Source organism: Myotis nattereri (genome assembly GCF_964212035.1).
Source record: "Myotis nattereri genome assembly, chromosome: 2".
Taxonomy (NCBI): domain Eukaryota; kingdom Metazoa; phylum Chordata; class Mammalia; order Chiroptera; family Vespertilionidae; genus Myotis; species Myotis nattereri.
Genome location: NC_138076.1, coordinates 146,298,942 through 146,326,405, shown reverse-complemented (window position 1 = coordinate 146,326,405; position 27,464 = coordinate 146,298,942). Strand labels below are relative to the sequence as shown.

Below are 27,464 nucleotides of genomic sequence, written 5' to 3'. Positions count from 1 at the left end.
ATCTCAAGACCCCAGCTTCCTGTGGCTTGGTTATTAAGCTTGCAAATGATGTTTTCTTTTGCTGTACTTTCTGAATGCTTGGTTGATGGCATGGAATAGTTCAACAATCTACGTTAAACATGAATATGCAGAGACATGTTCCCATGACTATAAAATCAGTTCTTCATAACTAGCAAAACAGATTTCCCTGGCAGGATGAAGGTTACACAGAAATGCCCGTCCTCTCCCATAGTTCCTCTCCCTCCAGTGTCACTGTCATTACAGCTGCCCTTGCAGTCAGCAAGGTGTCCACACTTAGGTGTCTGAGATTTGGAGGCATGTCTCTTTATGACTTCACTATAAATACAGGAAGGACCTTGTATTATTAAGGGTTATAATTTAATGGTTAAATGGATGGATTATTGAAGAAAAGGTATCAAGAAATATTGAAAATGTTAGGGAAAGTCTAGAAAAGGGAAGTGACTTTGGGCATCACCAAAGAGAAATCAAAGTAGATGCAAAATAAAATCTGTTAAAATAAAATCTAGTTTTAAATAATTATTTTCTTTCTGACATCTCCACTTGGGTTTGTCTTTAGAAAACAGGAGAAATGTTTACCAAGAGTTAATCTTTGTCCCAAATAATGCTGCCATTATGTGTATTTCTTGGTTTCTTTTTGGCTATTATTTTTGTTAATATTTCACATATTAATGCATTTACTTAGTTATCTAGTTTAACAGACACATATTGAGTGACTACTCATGCAGCAAAAAAATGGGTTTTTCAGGACATGGTCCCACTCCTCCTAAGGCCTAGTGGTATGGAAAGTACTTGTTATATGTAAATTCTCAGTTAGACATTGCTCTAGGTCAGCGGTTCTCAACCTGTGGGTCGCGACCCCTTTGGGGGTCGAATGACCCTTTCAGAGGGGTCGCCTAAGACCATCAGAAAACACATATATAATTACATATTGTTTTTGTGATTAATCACTATGCTTTAATTATGTTCAATTTATAACAATGAAATTGGGGGTCACCACAACACAAGGAACTGTATTAAAGGGTCGCGGCATTAGGAAGGTTGAGAACCACTGCTCTAGGTCAAAGTAAATTTAAAAACAAGTACTGTAATAGCAATTTTAATTATGGCTTGAATTAAAAAAATATTTCTTAGAAAAACTGATATTAGAGTTAAGTAAAGACAAGTTATATTAGAGTTAAGACTTTATTTGGGACAATTGGGGGGTTTCAGGCATGAAGAGGTTGTGCAAAGGCATGGATGTTGGGAATTGCAGGGAGACTGGCTAGGTGGCTCTCAAAAGGTCATTAATACAGGCCAGAATCTGGCATTATAAAGAACAACCAGATTTAAGAAAACACTGTTCTCACAGTGAATCACTTGCCCATTTTTCTTTCTTTCAATATATACTGTATCTATTTTATATACTTTAAAATTATGTGCATCAATATATATAATAAAATTACAAAGAAAAATTAGAAAGAATAATGAATTTAACTATGCAATTAAATTTTGTGCTTATAAATTACTTTATAGTTAACTTTCACGCGTTTGAATATTTGGCATTTTGCTTAGTAAGTGAAAAAGTGGCCTGGCTGGTATTGCTCAGTGGTTGAGCATTGACCTATGAACCAGGAGGTCACAGTTTGATTCCCTGTCTGGGCACATACCTGGGTTGCGGGGTCCCCAAAACATATATACACAATTTAAGAGCTGATAGCTCAATTTTGAAAATAAAATGTATGTTAATAAAGGCTACCTTTATAATTATTCAAAGTGTGTGTATAAATATTTTTGGGACACCCTACATTCTGTTCTTTACTCCATTTGGATGTTTTTGTTGCCTTTTTATGTTATGATATGAAATGTAATTTTACTTTGTTTAGATAATCAATCTTCTCAGTGCTAATTATTGAGTTCCTTGCCCTAGTCCCACTGTTTTGTAATAAATACTAACCTTGTCAACTATTACCAATCTCAGTTTTTATGCATTTGCATTCCATATTCTGGTCCCTGCTTTACATATGTATCCCTGACTAAGGCCTAATCACTGTAGCTTTTTTGCTTGTATATTGAGTGTGATGGTTCTCCCCGTCTTGTTCTCTTTCAAAATTGCTATTGTAAACTATTTGGCAATCCAAATCAATGTTAAAATGAAGACAGTTTCTGAAAAAAAAAAATCTCTGAAGATTTTATAGATTAATTTTAAACTATTTGACAATTTTCTAGTTTTTCAAGAAAACCAGCTTTTCATTTTTAGGTCCTTGTGTCTTTGGTTAAGTTATGTAATTTTCTCCATGAAAATGATGAACAACTTTTAATATCACTCTATAATTTTTGGTTTTGCTTGTATTTTGCTTTTGAGAATAAGACTCTTTAGAAATTGATTCTTAAATTAGTTTTTACTGATTTATATCACTTTCTTGATTTTATGTATTGATCTGTGTCAGGTAAACTTGCTGCACTCTTTCATTGATTTTATAGATTGCTTCTATAGATTTTCTTGGATTTCTGTAAGAACTTTAAAATCATCTCTAAATAATACTAATTTGTTGATTCCTTTTTATTGTTTGCTTCATAATTTTGTTGTTTGTTCATTTATTTTATTATGCTTTTGAATATGTCTTATTCCCATCTTTAAAGAGAACACATATAATGTTTTACCAATCAGTATATTTTTAGAAGATGGCCTTTGCCATGTTAATGAATTTCCTTCTCTTCCTAGTTTACTAAGATATGTTATTATTATTATTTTTGAGTCCTTTAATATTTTTCTGTGACTCTTTTAAAAGATATTTTTATTGATTTCAGAGAGGAAGGAAGAGGGAGAGAGATAGAAACAACAGTGATGAGAGAAAATCATTGATTGGCTGCCTCCTGCATGTCCCCAACTGGGGATTGAAGTCACAATGTGGGCATGTGCCCTGACTGGGAATTGAACCCTGACCACTGAGAAACACTGTCCAGGCAATATATTGGTTTGAATGAATGCTAAGTCATAGCAAATGCTTTTTCCCCAAATATATTTATATATTTTATTTTTCATCTTCTCAACCACTTCTTTATTTTCTACTTTGTTAATTTCTGCTCATGTTTTTTCTTCTATGAACATTCATGTGAGTTTATAAAAATATTCTGTTTCAAATTTCTTTAATTGAATGCTTTCATGTAAGTGCTATTTTTGACACTGTTGAAAACTCCCTGCTTTCTTGTCCCTGCATCTGTGGTCTTCAATTTTGGTTTCCTATTGATTTTCATATAGATTACCCTGTTTGAATACTACTGCTTGAGAATACTAAAAAACAAAAGGTCCTGGTTTAGCATATATGCTGAATTTCATTATAGGGAAGATTGAGTACCTAACTATTGGCTGCAGGCTTATGGTGTGGATTGCTGATTTGAAACTAGCAAGTAGTTGGTGGATACCTCTCTTGGCTGGGACCATCTTTCACTGGCACTGAAAAAGTTAGGGCACTGGTAGGTGTGCCATTAATAAGTCTAAATGATATGACCCATATCTAATTGTGGAAAGAAGAAACAATCATGTGAATCAATTAACAAGTGATTTAAAATAATTTAATAAATTGTCTAGTTTAGACTTAAAAAATTTATGACTCAAGAGGATAGAAAGCATGGAGGGCTAATATATTTGTGGGACACTTCATGTCATAGTATGGATTTTGTGCTTTTTAATAATGAATAGGGTTTAGAATATAAGATTAGAAAGGGATATCATTACAATTGAAGTAAATAGTATAATAAAAACATGAGGGCATGGGTTGTGCTCATGGAATAATGAGCAGATCAGCTTAACTAGAGGCTGGTTTTACAGGGTAGGCAAAGTAGGTTTATGGTTGTTGGTATGGAAATAACACAAAAATTAATAAATAACAACAACATAAGAATAAACTGTTTCAAGTACTCATAACTGTAAATCTACATTTGTCCACCCCTATATATGGAAAAAAGACTTGGTAGGTAGGTGAGTTTCATTGTGTATGGTCTTGATTTACTACCATTGGAAATAAAAAAAAATAGTTTGGGGGGCAAAGAGCTAACATGAAAAAGATGGTAATGATGAAGATGAAGACAATTACATACTTTGTTGAAGTGTATTATATACCAAACACTGTTCCAAGCGCTTTATTTTAGTGACTTAAATGAATCCTCAGAAACATCTTGAGGTGAGTATCTTCATCACCATCATCATCATCATCATCATCATCCTCATTGGCAGCAGCAGTTGTTATTATTCTATTCCAGTGATGGCGAACCTTTTGAGCTCGGCGTGTCAGCATTTTGAAAGACCCTAACTTAACTGGTGCCATGTCACATATAGAAATTTTTTTGATATTTGCAACCATAGTAAAACAAAGACTTATATTTTTGATATTTATTTTATATATTTAAATGCCATTTAACAAAGAAAAAACAACCAAAAAAATGAATTCACGTGTCACCTCTGACACGCATGTCATAGATTCGCCATTGCTGTAATCTATTCTAATTGTAGATACTCAAGGAACTCATCTAAGTTCTTACATCTTGTAGATGACAGAGCTAGGACTTTTAACAGACGTTATACTTCTTCAGAAGTAATTATTAAAGTTAGTCTGATGTAGTCCTGGGGTTGGACTTGTGAAAGTGAGAATGCATCTGAGGTTGTCACCTGGAGGTGGTGTAGTAATTCTCTCTGCAGGGATAGAGGCTTGGCCTCAGGAAGTAATAAATCAGAAGACTCCAAGGTTCCAAGTGTGGGTGACTGGGGCTATAGGACACTCCTTCTGTTTCTTTTTAAAAGTTTCTTTCCCTTTTTACAAAACTCCTTCTCTCTCTTTCTCTGCCTTTCTTTTTGTTAATCAATTTGTGTGTAAGCAATAGTCAGGATTAGATATTTTCTTTTTTCTTTTACTCAGATCCTAAATATAACTACAGAACTATTGCAACAAAATCATGTCTTGGAAAAACCATGGAGGATTTAAGATATGCTTTTATTCCAGACCAAAAGCCATTATTCAGTAACAAATCATGTTAGAACTTGAATGCACTCAACACATGCCCACATTTAATGCAGACACATTATTTAGAAATTTACATTTTAAAAGTACTTTGATTTAGAATCAATAGACTAACTTCTTTACTTAGAAAGTAACAATAAAGTCTTGCCTCAGAGGTTTCTATGCTAACAAATATCTCAACAACTGAATGCATGGATGCAAATCGGGAAAAATGTTCCAGTAACTACTACACCTGTGTAATTTTCAACACATTACTTTACCTCAGTCTTTCCCATATGTAAACTGAATATAATGATATAGTTTTCTTTACCTGGTCATACCCTGGATAATGGCAAACACATTTGTAAAGTGGAATATACCAGCTAAGGGAACAATAATTTATACTTGTTTGGAACTCAGCATTTAGAGTTACCCTACTGGGTCAGGTCTTCTGAGAAGAAGTCGCTATGGTGTGTGAGGTATTTATTTGAGAAAGGAGCCATGAAGGTAGGGAGAGCTGCCTTGAGATCACTGTGAACAGGACATTCACAGCCTATGCTAAGAGAGAGGGAAGGAAGAAGCATTGGGTTTAAAGAGTTTCAGACAGCAGCCCAATTGGAAGAAACATCCATCCAGGCCAATGGGGAGTCCTGCAGCCAGAGTTTTCCATTAGAGGAGTCCCCTATTCACCTGGTTCCACTGCCGTGCTCAGTCACTGGCTGGGATTAGACTGAGGAAAGTGAAGCCTTTAGGATGGCGAATGCCAAAGAAATCTGAGCAGTGTATATTCACAGCCGCCACACCCACACACAGTATCTGACATAACATATCACCGTCGGAAACTTTGCTTGCCCTTTGTTTCCACCGAAGCTGCTCCAAACTAGCTTTATGTCTCCTAGACCACCGAGACTTTCTATTATGCTCGCCAATGTATGTCTTCTATCCCATTGACAATCCTGGACATATTGCTCAGCTATTTCAACTGTGTCTCATTGAATTAGATTTCCCTTTATCATCTCCTGGGAACATCTACTGATAGCAAGCTCTGAGTAACTCTAAGAATTTTCTTTTTCTAAGTTTTTGCTATGTTCAAGGAGAGTATCATGTAAGTATTTTGACTTGGGGTCACAAAAAAAATAATCCAAATTCATTAAGATTACTGGTTTTGGAGTTAGATATTAGTAGAATTCTAATCCTGGCTCCATAACTTACTATCTGTGTTAATTTGGGTAAATTACCCAATTATTTAAGCCTCAATTTTCTGATCTGACAAATAAAAATAGTGTGGTGTTTTTATTATTTTTTACAATAATGTAAATATGGCATGCAGTAGTTGCTTAATGAGTGAAGCAGGTACATCATTAATAATTTTATCTAGGACTTATGTTTTCCTGTGCATTTCCATATTTTTTGACTCTTTATTACCTTCTCACTGGAATAAAAAAACCTAGTTCCACTCTTTGCAACTCAAAACATCTTGGGACTACCTTTCCTACATTACTGTGCCTCAGTATTTATTGAGAACCTACTGTATTCCAGGAATTTTTTTTTTTTTTTTTTTTTTTTGCAATGGGTCTCAAGTAGTGAGTGACGCAGACCAAGTCTACTTGTGCTTTACGTTTTCATATCCCCAGGACGCTGCAAAGACCATTCCTGCCATACCATGCAAAGGCGCCCTGCTTACCTTTGCTTATGGAATCCCACCCATTCTCCGAGGTCCAGCAGGAATGTCCCATCTTTAGATCTTCTTTGGCACGCATCCCTCCAGATATAATAAACTTACCCTTTTCTGAAATACGCTCAAATATTTTTCTTTTTTTGCAATTCATCACATACTGTGTTGTGTCTTCTCATCTCACTTGCGAGGTTTTGAGGTCCTGGAGGACAGGCACTGTGGCATACCTATTTATATTCTACAGGATCCTGCGCACACTGCCTCACTCAACAAGCGTATGTTCAAGGAACACATTAGTGGCAATCTCCCTCTCTTCAAAAGTGACTATTTATCACTAAGGTACACCAATAAAGTAATGAACTCTGTATCCCGGCTGAGCAGTCTTCAAGAATACGAAGTAATTGCCATGTGTGCAACTAATTTCTCTTTCTCTCGCCTGCAGTGATTACGTTAAGGGCCTGGCATAGGGAATGGGAGTGCCAAGCCATAGGGCACAGTCCTTTCTCTGCAGCTGTTTACTGTCTTTGAGACCGACTCAAATGAAACTGATTACAATGTAAAATGAAATAAATTTTAGCTAAGAACTTATATGAAAAAGATATCCCAAATAGAGAAATTACTGATCTATGGGTTTATACTTTTGTGGAATATTCTTTATGAAACCTTAAAGATTTAGGTAGTAGTTTCCATCCTGATATCTCCCTGAACCTTAGTGTAGTAAATATAATGATGGGTTGTCTTGAGCAAGTCTCAAAATTATAGAAATCTTGTAGAAATCACCTATTTATTCTCATAAAGCTATTCAGGCTGCCTGGTACCCAGTTTGTTTGATTGGGGCTGGGATTTTGAATCGTAAGTGAGTATGTTACCGTTGTAAATAATATATACTTGGTGAAAAATGTTTGGGATTCAGTGTGTGTGTGTGTGTGTGTGGAGGGGAGGGGTATTTAATATTTGCAATGAGTTATCCTGCGTTAAGAGGTGTGATCCTTGTTATAAGCCACACATAGTTGGTGCCATGCATGTTGGCTACAAGATGACAGTTGGAGAGCCCATCTGGTATGAAGTGTTATGAAATAAGAATTTTTAAAATGTAGCTTTGGAAAGAAAAGGCCAGTTAAATACAGAAGAGTGCAAAGTACTCTGGAGAATTTAAAATGTTCGAGTGAGCAACACAAGCATATTTTAAAAAAGTAATTAAATTACACAGGATAATAATAATAGAAGGTTCAGTGATATACAGCTTTTATATGTTGAATATATTTCTAGGTTTTATTTCCTGTTAGCACTCTGCTCCAGCTGAACCGAGACAGGAAAACGGGTACATTCTTTATGATTAGAAAGATTCTGTTGCCATTAGCCCATGCTAAATTGATAGTTTTTATAGCTCGACAAGAGACCAAGTCATCATTACCTGGAGGGAAATACCTAAATCATCCGAAGATGGCTGTTCTTCTCTGAAGGAAAGTTTGAGATGACTGCTTGAGTGCCAGAGTCTCACTCCTCAAGTGGTTTTGCTGTAGAATTGATTGTTCCCCCGTTGGGGTGGGTATGTTTTATTACATTGGGGAGCTCGTGAAGGAAATTCCAGAGGCAGAGCTGACAAGTTCTAAAGGGAATTCTGATTTGGTCCCCAGACTGAATGATAGATGCTTATATCTTAGGGACCTATGCAAGTATACAGAAGATAGGAAGAAGCAAGAGAAAGAGCAAAGAGTACAAGATGTGGGAGAAACATCTATCAGAAGAGGCACGGAACTCTATGGCTTGGCCAGCTTATCTTTTGTTGAGTTGTGAATAGTAATTTTGGGAGCAATTTTGGTGATGACTGAAAATTTTTATAATATTTCTTTAATGATGATTCATGGAGCCTGAGTATTGTATTGCATTAAAATCCCAGAATTCTAGAAAACACTTTAGTAACAATGGAAATGCCTGGACAGATGAGGCTATATATGGTTGATATGATGCTCTTATAAAAAAAAAAAATGAGACACCTGGTAAGAATGAGTTATTGGAGAGTGAATTTGTAATGCCTATGCATTCGATGTATAAGTCATAAAAGGATTTCCCCCCTAAAACCAGGCTTTTTTAATATATTTAAACCTTTGCTGCTTATAATCCACCATGCCATAGTTAAGAACAATTTTGTGCAGATTGAAATATTCTCTTGAAAGCTTATTTATATTTTGCAAACAAATTTGTGGTCATCCAGGCTTAACCCTCATTACTTGGAATGTTTCATATTGATTACATGTTCTGTAATATTTAGTAATTGTTCTCAAGGTGAAGTAGATTCTTAAATTAGTATTTTCCTGTATTACTCTAAATATTTATAGTGATGGCATGTTTTACTTGCATATGGATATATGGCTACAGCCAGCCTCTAAAAGAAATAGACAGGAAATAAGAATAATTAGTTTAATAAAATACTGATAGCTAACACTCATATCATGGTTACTGTTTTTCAGACCATGTTTTAAATGCCTTAAGATATTAATTCATTTAAGCTCAGAACAGCCATATTAAATTGGGACTGTTATTGCCTACACTTTACAAGTGAGAAAAGAGAGGAACATAGAGGTTAAATATTTTTTTTTCCTGAGTTAATATGGCAAGTAGGTGTCAGAGCCAGGAGTTGAAACCAAACAATCTGATTGCTTGGTATGTCTGCTCTCTACTTCTATAGCTAAACTATTCTTGCTTGAGCCAGGGTTAGAGTAAGTAGCTATGTTACTTGAATGCTATATTTTAATATGATTATTTATTAACATGGGCATTCTCCCTTACTGGATTATGAACTTGTAAGTACCAAAGAATCATGTTTTATTAACTCTGTCATACAGTGTGCTTAATACAATTTTTATTACGCCTGAATTACAGCTTATTATTGCCCTGAGATATTCTGTCCAGAAGATTTCTATTTTGAAGTCATTCATTGGCCTGTGATTCACAAAGCAAAAAAATGCAATTGTTACCAATTAGAGGAATAGTGTGTTCATGATTTTCTTATTTCTTAACTATTGTTAAGAATAAAGTAGCATGAGTGAGTCAAACTATATTTGTTTAATATAGGATACTTTTAGAATAATGTTACTTGGTTGAAATTCTTTTTTTTTCTTTTTTTTTAAATACTCTTTTCCCACAGGGTGCTGCTTTAATTAGAATGCTGGCAAATTTTATGGGCCATTCAGTATTTCAGAGGGGTTTGCAAGTAAGTAAAAAGCTTTTTATTTTCTCTTATCTTTTTCCTGTCCTCATATTTATTTTAAAGATTTCTCACAGCTTGAAAAATTGCCAATACAAAATTGCTGAATTTGATGGAAACTGTTAGGATGAGTAAGGTAAGCAGTATCTTCCCATATTACAAATGAAAGAGGTAAGATACTCACTATACCAACCGATAAAACTCAAACTGTTATACCATTTAGAATCTCTTTACTACACATTTTAAAATTGAAGTAATTTTCAAATATATCAGATCCTAAATAATCTACAAAAGATTTTTGAGTCTGCTTCCCTTTTCTTCCATTTAAAATTTTACATACAGTGAAAGCAAACTAGGTTAGCCTTACAAAATATATATTTGAGAAAATCTTAATTTCATTTTTCAAATATGTGCCTTTTATGTTATTTTATTGTTGACATGTGTAGATTGCTATTTGTTCCAAAGTTATTTAAATGTCTTTAAATTAGAAAATACAATATTTTAAATTAAGGGCAAAAATAAACCATGTTTATCTTACTGCATTTGGACTATGAAGTACGGAATCTAACAGTGGATTCTTAGAAAAGAAAGATTCTTAACTCTTAAAAGCAAACACAAACATAGAAAAATGTAACTTTTATTCCATTGCTTCTATTGAAGTAAATCATGTTCCTAGCAGCTGTGATTGATGAATTATTTATGATGCATTCTGCTACTTAGAAGTGTCCTTTAAAGTAAATTGATGTTCACCTGAAATACAATTATGCCAAGACAGAGAGAGCAATCAATCTTATCTGTTCTTAGTAAGCTTTTCATTTTGAAATTTAAATAAACTACATATGGGATCAGGTCATATTTTAGTAGTCTAATTCTATCTTTACCCAAAATAAACTAAAAAAGAAAAATACAAGGCAAGAGTTAAACAAATTATGACAAAGCTACATATACTTTACACAACAAAGAAAAAAGTATACATTTCTTGAAGAATAATTTTCCTTAGAAAATATTTTTACAGATTTGCTCCAGCAGAGGTTGAAATTTACTTTAATCAGCTCTTTCTATTAGGGGCACCTTTAGAATAGCTGAGTTCCACTGAAGCTACTGACCGGGTGCTAAAGTCTCTATTCTAATCACATAGTTAGAAAATCCTTTTTCTCAAGGAGTGCCTTCCATGAATATAAACTTTCTGGACAAATGCCCTTCCTTATCCCCACTCTTTTGTTTTTCCCCATTGAAGTTGTAGCATGACAGTTCCAGAAAATATCTAAGCTTTTTTAAGGCAACATAAATCAAATTGGATTTCCTGGTAGCAAGTTGATGTGAAATCATTTTCTGTATACAGTTTTTATTGTTTCTCCTCATCTGTGTGTATGGATTTGTTTGGTAGATTGAATAACTATAGTTATATTATTTGGAAAGGATTATTGTCTTGCAGCATTATTCTTTATCCTGTCTTGCTTTCTATGGTATGCAAAATACATCAATTTTTAATTCACCCAATCCTAGTGACCCAGTCTGTTCAGTTTTATCTGAAACAGACTATTTGCCCTCTGACTCCCATATATTAAACTTTCATTTGAAGCTTGTGTTAATGTATACCTTTATGCTCTGATACCTGATTTGGTTAATTTTCAACGGAGGGACTCTATGCTTGTCAACATTGCATTTCATTCGCCTTGTGACATCTCATTGATCAGATGGATCTGTATCCTTCAGTACTTCCTCGCAGCTTTATTTATACTCATCACTCAAGCTGATTTAGTGTATCATCAGCAGTTGGATTAGTTTACAGTGGATCCCTATGTCTAGGTGATAAATTATCATCTCTTGTGCATGAAGATGTATGGGATACATTTTGGAAATGACCTCCTGAACAGACACTTTATGTCATGGTGCTGAGTGGTCACAGAGTTGATATTAATATATTTCCCATCCACAAGTCTCTAGGGAGTCTTGGTTTTATAGTCTTGTTGAAAGAGCTAATCTGGACTGTCAGTGCTCACCTCTGCTGGAAAATCTATTAATTGTCTTTACATTAACCATGGCTGTTTCTGTGTTGACAAATGGAAGTTTATATTTGCAAACAGACTCAGGTTAGATTTACAGGTGTAAGCGATTCCAAATATTATGCCTTATTATATTTTTTTCTCTTTCTTCCTCCTTCTTTCCTTCCTTTTATTATTATCCATCCTTGTCCTTCTTGTCCTCCTCCTTCTTCTTCCTCTTCTTTATCTTCTTCTTTCTTCTTTGTACTTGGTCCTTAGCCCTCGTACATCACACAGGAACAATAATAATGGTGTGTTATTTTCTCCTAACCTTTGTGTTATCTTACAAGTTTTGTATGCTTTTGACTCATGTTCTTTTGGGAACAAGGCAAATTTTTTTTTTACTAATGCAAACACAGAAAAATTATTTATGATAAATAATAAATATTTAGGGTATCCCCAAAATGCATACACACTCTAATAGCTGGTAACTCACTTAATTTTGAAAATGAACTGTATGTTAATAAAAACTGACTTCATAATCATTCAAAGTGTGTATACATTTTTGGGGACATCCTGCATAATAAATATAAATAATAAATAATAAATGTAATATTTTATATATTAAATATAATAAAAATGATATACAGAAGTAGTAGCTTTTCAGGTCAGTTCACATGCTCATATTTAATCTCCAAAGTATCTGCATATAGATTAAACTATATTTTTCTAACTTTTGTAATAATTTTATATTGGAAAATATATTTTAATTTTCAGATCACACATATATTTCTCAGTAGGAAGGGACTCAGAGACTTTTTGAAAAATGTTTTGCTCCTAATAGCCACATAATCCATTGGGTGAGCTATTAGTAAGTCTAAAAAACAGTTTTATACTGAATAACCACAATTTTCTTTAGTTGGTCTTCTTTATACATTTCTGTCTAATTCCCCTTGCTTCTTGAATTTTGTCTGATGCTTAAATCATTCAGTCTTGTGGAGTTTTTAAAAATAAATTACCTCAAAACATTTTTTAAATAGTGTATACATACATAAAAGCGTTATACTGGATACCATTAGTAAATTAGTTTGTGTTTTGATGTTTAAATTGGAAGTAAGGTGTAGAACCTACAAATCTTGAAACTTTGATTTTGTATGCCACTTGTAAATAATATGTTTTTAAAACATAGAAATGTTTACATTTTTTGTAAACTGCACATATCTACTATCTAAATAATCCATTTCCCAAAATAATAACAGGCATATTTTGGGTGGCAAGAGGCAATGGAATGAGTAGGGACAAGTAACTCTAATTTCTGTTTCTTTTTTTTTCTTTTTTCTTCTTTCTAATTTCTGTTTCTAATTAATGCAGGCTTTCTACAAGTAATTCAAACCTATCTTGGTCTCTGACTTTATAGTTATAAAGTGCAAGAATTGGACAAAATACTCTTTAATATTTTTCCCACCTTTTAGATTCTCTGAATTTAAGATTTATTTGATACATTTTACTAGTTAGATAATTTAGATTTGATACTTTAATTATGGAAAGTATTTTAATTTGATTAAAAAATTTGTAACTTAGATGTGCAAATCTGAGTGATTCCCTGTTCTTGAATGATAAGTTAATCATCTGAATATTAAAACTATATGGAGATATATATATATATTTGACCCTTGAACAACAGGGGTTTGAAATGTGGGAGTCCCTTTTATATACAGATTTAAAAAATACCTGTCCCATTTTGATCCATGGTTGGCAGTCCACAGATGTGGAGCGTTGACTGTATGCATTGATCTATGCCATATATAGTGGACTTGAGCATCCACAGATTTTGGTATCCATGGGGGTCCTGGAACCACCCCCATAGTTACTGAGGGCTGACTAAGTTTTGGGGGAGTCAAAGGTTACACACGGATTTTGACTCTGAGGGAGTTGGTGTCCCTAAACCCCACATTATTTTAATGGTCAACTATAGCACTATATCTAGTCCAACCAAATCAGCATTTATTATTACTGAGAATTTGTGCTGGTAATATGTTTCTTTTGCCAGTATTAAGAAACAACTTATATTTCCTTTGTTTTTTTAGTTACTTTTCCTATTTTGTGACACTTTATATTTTGTTACACTTTCATATTTTGCTCTGGGTAATTTACATGTTTGTTATTAAACTATAGTTATTTTCAATGACATTTTCTGAGAACTTACTTTTTGAAGTTTCTCAGTGATTTTCCGCATGTCTGTTGTCCTTACTGAGGTCAGGATTTCTACCTGTGTGCCTGAAATCTGCTGAAACTGATTCTGTTTATGGGTCTGACTACATTGGGGTGGTTAGAGGTTGGTCAGGAGGAGAACCGGCTTCACCCTTGATGATGTCATTACAGGGGACTTAAATAAGAGCAACTGACTTTTTCAGAGACAAGAGCTGTTTTTGAAGGCAAGGAAAACAGTGGAATTTAGACTTTAAAGGTTTCCATTCTACTTCTTCATGTCCCACACTTTCTCAATCAATGTCCTAATTTCCACATAAGAGACCTAGTAAAGCCGTAAAGTTTGCTGGAGTTCTGATTTTACCACTCAGAATTTCAACCTTAGTTTGCTCTTCAGTTATATTGATTCTAAGGCTAAAGGATTCACAACATCTTTTAGCATAGTTAGAGACCATCTCTGATTCCCTACCAATACCTGCAGCACTGAGATTACTGTACTCTTTTTGTAATCTCTCCAGTCTATTCTTGTTGCAGAAATAACTATCCTTGTTGCAGATTTTTTAATTCTCTATTCTCCTGTGTTGTAATATTGAAATAGTCATTTATTTTTCCCAAAGCCAATTCTTCAATTTAGGCAACTATAATAATTTAAGAATCTGTCTAGGCCTTGAAAACCATGGATTGCCAGGATTTTATTACCCATTGTCAATGCTTTTACCTCAATTAAATCTAATCAAGACAGGGAAACAATTGTAGATTTTCTTCTTGGAGGGTCTGTTTCCTGGAATATACCACTTCTGGTATGTAACACAGTAGACAAACCAAAACCATGCTAAGTATATCAAGCAGAAAGGTATCTAACAGAGTATGTGATTTTTATAAAACTGTTGGGAGGACCAGAAGAATAAAAATCAGGAAAGCCACTGCTAAACTTCAGAAATTCAAGAAATTTAAGTATCACAGGCAATTGATATCCATACCCTCAGCTGCCTATCTAGATGCCATTGCTAGGGAGTAGCTTACCTTGGCCTTTGCCAAAGCCCACATGCCTGCTCTTTGTTACCTGAGCAATGATGACTCCTTCTTTCATGCTTTCCATAGCTCTTATGTGTGCATTTCATGCAGAATTTAAACTTGGGCTGAACTATCAAAGGATTCCAGTAAATAGTGCTTTCAAGCCATACAATGCACAAGAGCGTAGAACACAGTGGGAATGGTGATGAATTGCTAACCGGCAATCTGACACACTTAATCTATCAATTTCCTCATTCTATTGATTAAACAGTGTTGTATTATTTTTGTAGGTTGTCATATTAACATATGGAGATTTAAAATGTATTAATGCCTTTCTCTCTTTCTTGATATTTGTATTAAGACTAAGCAATACTTCTCAATCAATGTCCTAAGTTTCACGTAAAAGACCTAATAAAGCCATAGAATTTGCTGGAGTTCTAGCCATAAAAATAGCTAGAGTAGATGTTTTCAACTGATTTCAGTAGTTTTATAAGAATTTATGATGGGAGAAATTAAGAAAATCAAACAATCAGTGACCATAATTCACTTCTTTTCTAACTACAGCTCAGTTACCTGTCTTCTATAATCCCCAGTTTCCTCTTTGAATAAGTGAGTTGATTAAGTAGTGTCAGTACCAGATTTCAATTTTCTAAAGTTATTTCTCTCCTAAAATGAGGAAACAAAGAAGAAAAGATAAGGAACTTATTATTGTGAATAACTTTTAAAAAATAAATGTAAGAATTTCAACGATTTTGTTTTCATAATCACAACTGTTGGTTCTATCTTCCTCATCTCCAGGTGGTCAGATCCTCCTGGGATATGGCAAATGTAGGGAGAAAAATCTAAGCAGCAATTTGCTTAAGTTGCTTTTAATTTAAGACCAACTATACATAAGACATCTGGAGAGTAAACATGTATTTTTCTAGTCCAAGATTTTCTCCTAGCAATGATTCCAGTGAGTAAAGATGACTAAAAAACAAAACAAATGCATGACACATTACCTGTAGGAAGAGTCGGCATGAAATGCAATAGGCAGGTCAGCAGTAACTCCCTCTGTATACAGGCTCAAATCACCCTTTTTATGCACAATGTCATTCTTACCTTTATCACCTCATATTTGTCTGTGGCATAAGTATTTCCAAATTCCTTCCTATGTGATCCTGTAAAAAAAAAAAAAAAAAAAAAAAGCTGGCAAGATTCCTTGGGACTTCACATCTGTTTAATAGTACATTGTTCGAATATGATTTTCTTATCATATCACCAGCAGAAACGGATTCCTTACTGGCAGGACACTGGGATGGAGTATATACAGTGGAACTGCATTTCTATGCTCTTTCCCACTTGGACAATCTTTAATGCCCAATGTTGTTGTTGACTTTCATTTTCTATATGGTTTCTAAAATAGAAAAATACTGCAATTTTGCCATCCTTATTTTTTTCTGTCTTTAGAAGTTCTTGATTATTTTACATATCTCTCTGAAATCTCTCTTGCTCCCATGAATAAATGTTTCCCCTGAATCCTCCTTTAATAAAAACTGTCCATTCCAAAGCATCTTTCAGCAATTCTTACATCTTTCATATCCTAGGGATGTTATTGTTTAAGTGCGTAAACATTAAATTTCACCTATATGTAGCAATGCTTATACATATAATCCATAAATTAGGATTTTCTTTTTTAATTTATTTTTTTATTGTTCATATTATTACAGATGTCCCCCATTTGCCTCCCCTTATGCCTTACCTCCACCAAGCCCCTACCCCACCCCAGGCCTTCACCACACTATTGTCTGTGTCCATGGGCTATGCATAAACGCATATACGTTCTTTGGTTAATGTGTCTATCTGAGCTCTGTCTATCTGTTCCAGTCATCTACGTTTCTGGACATTAAGTTCCAATAGCTCAAATCCTCATTACCTAAGTATTATAGGCTTATTTTTAAAGTAAGTGATTCATGTAATGATTCTTTTAGATAGAATTTTGTACATGACTTTGATCATTCTTATTTCATTTTACTTGTTTTAATCTACCTAGTTACATTTTTTTCTCATATTTTTCTGGAAATAGAATAATAAAACTATATGAAATCCTCAGATAATATTGATTGGCTCAGTGGCCATTAAAAATAATTAATGCATAGTACTATTGCTTTTTCTTTTCAAAGGAAACACTATTGTCTTAATGACTTGAGTTTAGCGATATCATTCTTCATGTTGTTATGATTCAACGCCAGGGAATTGAAGTTATGAAGAAAGATCATTGTTAAGCTTGATATAAACTCAAAGCCTGAAATCCATGTCAGAAAATGAGTCACCTTTCTACTCAACCAATTAGGGTAATTCAATATCATCTAAACATGGTTGAATAAAGAACGATTTCTCTTGATTAATATTTAACTGCTCTTTTCCATAAGGTAACCTACAACAAGATGTTTTGTTCCAATTATCAGAGTGGAAATTGCTTATGCAAATCAATGTCAGGCAATGAGGTGTGGATAAAAAGCAAAATGGAAATATGATTATTATTGGTTTGTGCTCATAAAATTCTGATAGCCTGAAGGTAATGACAGGCACAAAGCCATAGGGATTATTAGTAGCAACAACATATTCAATGACTTGTGATCCAAGGAAAAGTTATATATTAACACGTATACACACTATTTTTATTTGGTAACTACTGACTTAAATTTGTGAGTGTTTTCTCCCTTGCATTTAGGTTTCCAGATAAATGAAAAGTCAGAAAATAACAGAGGAACAGAGACAGCATATCAAAGTTAATTTCCTTTTGGGATAGTATTGTTTCATCCAGATAGTAACTGAATAATGTTCAATCTGAAATAAGTGACCACAGACATTCTCAGATTTCTCCATGTTTTACGTAAAGTGTTGTGCAGCTTTAGATATGCTATAGGTAAAAAAGGTTAAAACTTCATAAAACTTGCTGTGTTCATTCAATACTAAACAGGGGAGTGTGAAAGTAGGTTTACGGTTGTGAGTATGTGAAACACAGAGTTTATTCTTGTATTATTTATTAATTATTGTATTATTTTCCATACAAGAAACTAAAATCCTACTTTTCCATATTTTGTATGGGAATAATGCTATCATTGTTGGTGTTTGGTCATGAATTTCACCTAATTATTATTTACTTTATTTAACACCTAACAACACAGCTAAAATTAATACACATGTTATAGAAGGAAAAATATTTAAGGAAAGAGTTCATGGATGTGAGGATTAAGAATAGTATCTCTAATAAAAAACAAGTACTTTTAAATATTAAATAGCAAAACTATAATCCTGAATCAGAGAGAAATTACTTTTATTCATCAGTTTCAATTAATTTTTTTATATACATCCACGGATTGAATCCTTATCATTTTGCCTTTGAATTAAATATCGTAAACTGACCACTTTTTAAAAATATATATATTTTATTGATTTTTTTACAGAGAGGAAGGGGGAGGGATAGAGAGTTAGAAACATCGATGAAAGAGAAACATTGATCAGCTGCCTCCTGCAAACTCCCCACTGGGAATGTGCCCGCAACCAACGTACATGCCCTTGACTGGAATTGAACCTGGGACCCTTGAGTCTGCAGGCTGACGCTCTATCCACTGAGCCAAACCGGTTAGGGCAAACTGGCCACTTTTTAGCATTAATTGAAAAGTCTTTATTCTTGAAGACATGTATCTCTATTTGGTGATTCTGTAGGCCATAACATGGGAGACCTTATACATTATATTTATTGGTTTTCTTTTACTTGTTTATTAAGGGTTCAAGAAATATTATACATTTTAGCTAATAGGCTTGAGGCTATAAAATATTTTTTATAATTTTAAATGTATCTGTGAAATTATTAGACACATTGGCTGATGGGCAGATGTATCTGCATATTGATGAATATGTAAATGCATGCTGATCTTTCAACATGCACATACTTAGGTACACCTATCAGCGAACTGTCTCTCACTGTTTGCAGACAGTACCGTTTAGTTAGATTGCTAGTTGAGAAGTACAATAAACTTTCCTCAGAGGCATTTTTCTCTAACTTATTTAGGCCTTGCATCAGCAGTTTTCCTTCTTTTCCTTTTTTAATTTATTTTTCTCCTTTTTTTATGTTTCTTTTAGGAACATTCAAGTAATAGCCTAGAACTACATACTCGGCAATATTGCCACTTTTGACACTAAAAAAATATAAACCTTTCTAAGTTGATAAATTTCCCCCCCTAGTTACTCATATTTTCATATTTGTTTGGTAATTTTATTACATAGGTTAATATGAGTGAGATGGCATAGATGTACCATGATATACTTAGTTTTTTTGTTTGTGAACACTAGAATGCTTTTTAAATTTTTGTTAAATAAACAACAGTTAGTAATCTTTAACTTATCAATTTTCTTATTATATTTTTGGTTATCAATTTTTGATTAACAATTTTTCTTCTAAAATGTTAAGCCAATATATAATGGTAGAGATAAAACTTGAAAGTTCTCTTTTTATAATACATGAAGCAAACAGCATTGAGACTTATACATTTTAAAAATAAATTTCTTACAAATTTATTTTTAAAATTACCCTGTTTTTTAAGAGTATATATTTTTATTAAAATGAGGTTGAACATTTTTTATATATTACCTTGCATTTCACCTATACTTGTCTGAGATATTTATTCATGTTATACCCATTTAAAAATGGACATTTCCTCATTTTTATAACTGTATAAATGGTAATAAAAATAATGAACCTTAACATACTTACCACAAATTCTTTTTATCCTGTAATAGCTAAATGTCAAAATTATTAAGAAAAACCACGTTATAAACTAGTAGTTTAACAGAAGTGTTGTAAATACCTATCTTAAGTAATATATTTGGAACCGATCTTGAAAAAGGTTCAAGTGCATTCAAAACTCCATTTTGACCTACCTCTGTGTTTCTGTCTACGGAAGAGAGAGCTCCGAGTTAGTATGATACAAACAAAAAAATTTGATATCCATTTACAACCAGTCTGCTTTATTTACCTTTATTCCTTTGCTCAAGGTATCTCCATATGGTTATTCTACAGATAATTTTTCCCTTAAGAATAATAACTCATTTTAGTGTGAAAATCTTTTCTTGATGCTTTGTGCTAGTAAACCAAAATTGTGATTTTTTTCCTTCTGTTTTCCCCCCTTTCATAGCTTTATTGTTGAAAGTATTACAAATGTCCCCTCCTCCCCCTCCCCCCCTCCATTGACCCCCTCCACCCTGCTCAGGCCTTTCCTGCACTATTGTTTGTTCTTACCCCAGCTCTGCTTAATTTCATGTCTGCAGTCCACGTTGTTTACCCATCAGACATGTTCAATTACTTATTTATTCCACACATACTTATTGCATACCTATTCTATGTAGACACCATGTAAGCACCAGGTATTCAGGGCATTCTGCACATAACAAATATGGCACTGATCTCATGAATCATATAATAGGATAAAGTAAACACTGAATAGGAAAAACAACTACATATATATTTATTAAATATAATAAATGCTAGAGAGAAAAACAGTAGGATGCTCTGGGAGAACATTTAGGTGGGTGGGTAGGGGAACTTTAGTTGGGTGTTTAGGAGATCTCTCTTGGGAAGAAGCTTGTATAATTAGGTCTGAGGATGGGGAAGAGCTGGGTGAGGAGTGGAGCATCCAAGGAAGATGGAAGGGCTTGTGCAAAGGGCTGAGACAAAGAACTGAACATTTCCAGTGTATGTAAAATAAAATTTCCAGCTGTGGATGAAGAGGCTCAGTAAAGACAAGGGAGGAGGGAGCATTGGAGGCAGGAGCCAATCAGTAGTGCTGAAGAAGACTGTGTTAGAAGGCTGGGTTTTATTGTGAGTGCCATGGGATGTTATTAAATAGTGTAAAACTGGGATGTGACATGGTTCTATTTATATTTAAAGCAGTTACCTGGCTATTTGTGTTAATGCATTAGGATCGGGGCACACAGAATACCCAGAGAGGAATCAGGTAATAAAATTTGGAAGATATGTCAATATTCAGATAAGAGATGATGGAGGTTTAGTCAGTAGCTATACAGAGACATGAGTGGATTCAAAATGTTTTTGAAGGTAGAATTAAATGGACCCAAGGGGAGATTGGGTGAAGAATGTGGTATGAGAGGTGAGGAAGAAAAGGTACCCAAGAATGATTCCGAGGTTTCTGGGTTGAAGGCGTGGGACCAAAACCTGAAAGGCCGTAGCAGTTAGAAGTTGAGGGAAGGAAAGGGGCCAGCAAAAGAGCCTGAGGTAGAACAGCTGGAGGCTCAGGCAGAATACCAAGGGCGTGGTGTCACTCATGTCAAGAGAAAAGCTTATTTAAAGAATAAGAAAATGATCGATGAGGTTAAATGCAACTGAGAAGCAGAGTAGGGTAAAGACAGGAGTGTTCCGTTGGCAGCTTGCAAATGTATTGATTTCAGTGGAAGAGTGAATAGAAAAATGCTTAAGTGAATACAGTGTATGTAAAATAAAATTTAAAGAAGTTGGCCAAGAAAGTGGATCAGAAAAACAGGGTGGATAGAGGTAGATAAGGGTTAAGGAACCTTCCCTCTTGTTTTTAAAGATGGGTGACAGTTGTACTAGTCTTAGGCCCAGCTAGAGAAGGAGTGAGGAGAAGGAGAGTCGGATAACTCTGGAGAAGACATAATTAGGACATTGGTCCTTGAGAAGGTAAAAGGAATGGTTTTTGACAGGAGATACACTCCCAGTTAATTTGGAGATTTGTAAATGGGAAAATGAGGAAGTTACTTTCTGATGAATTCTATTTTTTTCAGTTCAGTGTCCCTTGAAGAAAGAACAGTAGCTGAAAGTGAGGTAATGCTGGCTGGTAGAGGTTTGAAGATTGAAGAGTGGTTAGGAAGAGTAGAAAGGCATGGCAGTATTGAGTGCCTATTTGAGTTTGGTGATTATACATTTGTAATGAAATTAAACTGCCCTATTGCATTATTTTCTCCTGTGATGCTCAGCTGCGCAGGTTTGAAGGAGGCAAACACTTGGATTCATCCATAATTGGGGTTTTGCCAGCTCTGGTAATTGGACAGAGCTGCAAAGGAGAAGAGGCTGTTTGCTAGGAATTAAGATGAACTATTAACTATAAGCTGAATAATCAGAAAAACAAAGACAGAAAGGATCTGAAAGAAAAATACCTGCCATTAATGTTAGCAGTAAATAATAAATTAACAAGTATATGTATATAATTTTAGCACTGAATAAAGCAAACCCATATGCTCCTGAGCATATAGGAAATTTAATCTGCCTGCATTGAATTCTCTTATGTCATGGCCATTAATATGAGAATATTTCAGGGAACTTTTCTCAATCCAGAACATATGGTAAAGAGCCCTCTGTTCCAATCCTCACTGATAGGCAGTCATATTGATTTCATGAAGGGGGCTGATGAGTGAACTGGAAAGAAGTAAGATAGTGCATATCGTTTGAGTGTTTAGTCTTTATCTTGTCCATGCCTTGCCTTTCTGGTTACTTGAAGATTAGTGTCTTTATTGCTCTGTTTCTAAATCAGGACTGGCTATTTTGTTCTGAGGAGTCTGATAAGTCTCCCATTCCATGAGCAATAGTGTCCCCATTCTATCACATCTCTTTGAAACACAAGGTGCTATACCCCACAACTGGCAGAGCCCTCCAACTCTTTTTCCCCCCCAGATTTGTGTGGGATACGGTTTCTAAGATTTCCTCAAGTCTGAAGGAGGGTTGGTCTCAATTTCTTGCATTTTTACTTTTTCAAAAATTGATTTGATTTCTCCCCATACCTCAAGTTCATATAATTTCCCTTCTTTGGGCTTCTAGAAAAGTTTGGCTTCTCTTGGAGGTAAGGTTGAAGATGAAGATGCTGACTCAACTCCCCCCGCACCCCCCCCCCCCTTGAGCTTGGTCTTAAAATAACTAGAATTTTTTGGGTTCTTTGTGTGGCGGGTATTTTTCTAAGTGCTTCACTTGTTTTATGTCATTTTCTGTGAACATTTTCTCAAGTGCTATGTTATCTACTCTTTCTAGTTGAAGAAATTAAGGGTTAACAAAAATAGATACCTTACCCAAGATCACATGGCTGCTTAGGGTCATATAGGGTGCAGCTATAGGGTTAAGCCTCGGACTGACCTGTTGGCAAAGCCACAAACAAGTCCCAGCTTAGAGGGCACAGTCCTCTTAGCATAATTAGGCTTGACCTTATGATGCCCCTGTATCTTATCTGGGTAGCTAATGGGCTGTTGGAGATGTAGCAAGTGCTGCCAAAACAAGTAACTATGGTGAACATTTTAATTATGGTGACTAAGGTGACCACTACCTTGTTTACCTCTGGCTATAAAATAAAGGCTCAGCTTGCCTCTGGATCTCTCTCTGTGGCCTCAGCCAGGCACAAGAAGATCCACCTAAAGGACCCAGCTTATTCTCCTTGTCTCTCATTTCTTCATCCATTCACCGCCCTCACTCAGGCTTTCAAAGCCTTGCCTGAGCTGACTCGGCACAGGGTCAGCCTGAATCCTTTAGCTTTTCTGAGTATACACACCACTTCTTTCTCAACTGAGTTGCATGTTCTTCTCAACTAGTCCTCAGCACTGGGGCTGAGGAAAGAAGGAGTGGGAGTGGGGAACTTCTTGTACGTGCCCTGCAGTCAGCGGGCATCTTGACTTATAAGAGGCAGTGTATTTTTACCAGCTAGAATATAATTTACCTATTTTGTGAGCATGCCGTGGTCAAAGCCCCTTTACCAGGGCATTTGGAAAAAGCAATTCACAAACTTCAGTTTCACCAATAGAGTCACTTTATGTCTCAGGAATATTTTGAGCTAGCAGCAGAAGTGAGGTGGGAATATTTTAGTGCCCCAGAACACTCCTATAGACTTACATGCACAGTATTTCACTGACAGGCATGGGACCCTGTCAGGTTGTTCTGGAAGAGAATACAAAGTCAACAGTGGCAATATCTCGCCTCTGGTGACGCTCCTGCGTGTTGCAGCATTGATGGCAAGATCTGTAATTACTAAATAAGAGTTATGTGAAAAAAAACCACAAAAAACAAAACCGATGTGAGAGTATGCCATTGCCTTTAACTTAAGACAAAAAATCTTTCACATGCTAACAGCTAAATTAAAAAATTAATTTTTGACTTTGATTTTTTTATTACCTGGTTATTTAGCAACACCTTAAGAAAATCTACTGATTTTATAAAATTTGCACTCATTAGGTGGAGGAATGGATTTTTAAACCATGTAAAATGACTTTTTGTTCCTAGAGAAATATCTGAATATAGCTATATCTAAGTAAGCAACTTCTAAAAGTCAATTCAGGTTAAATATACATTTAAAAATGGAAATCAAAATGGCATGCAAACAATGATATAACTGAATTTTCAACTATTTTTGTTTTATCCATTCAAATAACTTTCTTTTATAAATTTCATGTCTTTTTTATTGTGTCTGATGTCCAGAAACTTCCATACCTCAAAAAATTTGTCAACTGTTCCTATTTTACTGGGTTTCTTTCTTGGAAACATGTTATAATTTAATAATAAATGTCAAATAATTATTTATATCACTTTATACTTAGTTCTTATCTAATAGAATGAAATTTAAATATTCATTTATTTTGCATAATGCTTTTTTAATATTTTCTTTGCATTTTTACTTAATCTCATAATCTCCAAATAATCTGGAGGATCAGGCTTAGAAAACAGATAATAAGAACTAAGGGAGACTCCAAGCTTAAGAAATGCAGCCAAGCTTGTGCCACAGACTGGTTGGTTCACTTGTACCATCAGTGCGGCTGGTTAGCCCTGGAACCTCACTGTCAGCATCATAGGGAACAATCTTTCAACTATTTCTATTCCTTGGATCCTGTAGGGTTCATAGTCACAATGGGAATGTTGACTTCTCTGAGGCTAGGGGACATGCCAGTGCTGTAGCCAGGGAGAGTGGAGAGGGAATATTTAGAACTAGAGGCCCGGTGCATGAAAATTCGTGCACTCGGGGTTGGGGGTGTCCCACAGCCTGGCCTGTACCCTCTTGCAGACCAGGAACCCTTGGGGGATGTCCAGGGAGCAGGCCTAACCCACAGCCTGGCCTCCCTCTGCAGGAGGTGACCTGTGGCACCCATGGCTGGCCTGATGCCACCTGCTCACCAGACCTGCCCCCTGTTTGGTAGATTTGCATATTAGGCTTTTATTATATAGGATTCTGGTCCTTTCATTTCAAGTGAGAGGCAGAACCCTCACTTTCTTCCAAGAGTCCATGGTGAGTTATTGCCTCATATAAAAGTGGTGTTTAAATGCTGGAAAGCCAACAGAGTGAAATACACCCACTACAAAATTTTGAGGAACTTTTATTCTTAACAGAAAGAAACACTATTTCACACCCCTGCTTCAACCTCCTTGTCACATAGTCAGAGAAATCAATGTCCGACTATACCTGGCATTTCCCAGACTAGTCTTACGAGTAGAACGGACCCTGCTTCCCAGCATCACTGAGGCCCAGACTTGCATCTCCTTGGAGAAAAGTGTAGGTGGTTTACCCATAAGCTAGCCTCCTCTTCTTTCTGATTTTGTTCAGGTTCTCACCCTCTATTATACAACCACATACTTCACAGGACTGGGTCTCCTGCCTTCTGTTGGCCCAACACAGGTCTTCCTAATACTTCATGAACAGATTTCTGTTAGAGCACATGATGCCCTTCTGAAACATGGGAAACATGGGAAGTTTGATGCAGCATTCGAGGGGAAGTTTTCTTAATTCTTAAAGAGAGATTCCCAGGAAGAAATTCCGTCTTTCCTCTGCCCTAGGCCAGGTCTGAATGTGGCTCAGCATTGCTGTAGCCTGCCTTTTATGTATGAGAATATGCTGTTGCTTAATATGCTTTTCACTTTTAAGGGGCATTGATTATGCCCCTTAAGAATATCTTATGGGTCATCTTTGTTTTATTCTTTTCAACAGTTCTGTTGTTTGTTAAATATTTTGTGCAGCAAAGCCACAATTTTTTAGTTAATATTAAAACATTCGTCTACTTTATATCAAAATGTCAATTCTCCAAAATGTTGATTGACTTTCATACATATAATATAAACAAATTTCTCTTTTTGATTCTTAACTCCAGCTACTTCCATATTCATTGTAGATTTGAAAGGAAATTGAAATCTTATCTAATCATATACCAAATGTTTGACTTCAACTTGTCAAGTGGTTATTGTACCAAGACTTCTGAATTTTCGGTCACAGAAACCTTTCTCCTCAAATCACATCCCAGTATTTGCAGTTGTTCTCCATAACCTTTTCTCCACCACTATTTCCCCAGCACCCAGAAAGCTCCATGAGCCATACATTTTGTGTAATGAATAAATACATAAATGATTGATTATCAAAAGGCCATCTTCATGATTCTTTAAGTTATTTTGTAATTCTACAAAGACAAAGCAAAATTTCCTTAATTTAAAATATGACTCTTTTTCATTAGTTATTTTAGCAAGAGGAAGGCTAAAATAACTAATGAAAACATTTGGGGCTTTTTGGGGAGAAAAAAAAGTTGACCTAGGTAGAGTTCCAATAACACCCAAACATTGGGACTGCTGGGAGTCCAAGAAGACATGCTGTTGCCCTTAATATTGAGGTGGGCAAGTGGGAGTTGTTTCCTGTGCCCAGGGAGTTGCCATTTCAGCTTGCAATGTGAATTTGCACTTCATTCTGGATTGGCGAGGGAACTAAGAGATCCACTTGATGATCAGTATTGGGTCAAGGTCAACTCATATCATGAACAGTCGTGTTATTAGGATCTGTCATAGAAGAGAATTATGTAGCTATATATTGAACTCTCAAGGTCCATGTAGTATTCCGTTTTCCCTATTTAGGTTTATCCTAGTAGCACTGTTCATAAACTGAAACCAATCATAGTTCTAATTTTAATACTTTTTATTATAGCATCATTAAAATAAAATTCAAATTTATGTTTCATAATTCCCAATGTCCTCAAATGTATTCATGTAACTGCTGCAAAAGCATAAAAGATAATTCTGACAATGAAGTTTGAAATGATTTATTTTAATCCAGGCCCCTGGGTTCAAATTGAAAATTCCTTCTATGGCACATTCAAAGTCAATATTGAGATTCAGATTGGGTATTCAGAGATGTGTTTTTTCAACAAAGTTATTCACAGTGCCTGAAGATGATGATGTATTTGTGGTTGGAAGCTAGTGTTGGGCATTGCATCGCTAGGAGTCTGATTAGGTGGGAGTGGCCGTTTGCTGGGCTGTGAGTTTCCAACAAAGCTGAATATGTCACAGGTGCTATAATTTGTATTTCAGAAAATTTGCTTTCTCAACTTTATCCCCAAAGTATTCCACTCTAAATAAA

The 27,464-nt window shown here is 35.1% G+C and overlaps 1 protein-coding gene across 1 annotated transcript in view; it reads left to right on the top strand.

Annotated features, from left to right (window-relative positions):
• The window catches only part of TRHDE (thyrotropin releasing hormone degrading enzyme), a 378,007-nt gene that overhangs the window by 252,089 nt on the left and 98,454 nt on the right, over positions 1 to 27,464 (top strand). The window contains exon 7 of the mRNA XM_081083285.1: positions 9,818 to 9,883. Within this exon, the coding sequence (XP_080939411.1) occupies positions 9,818 to 9,883 (66 nt within the window). The remainder of the gene's footprint in view (positions 1 to 9,817; positions 9,884 to 27,464) is intronic.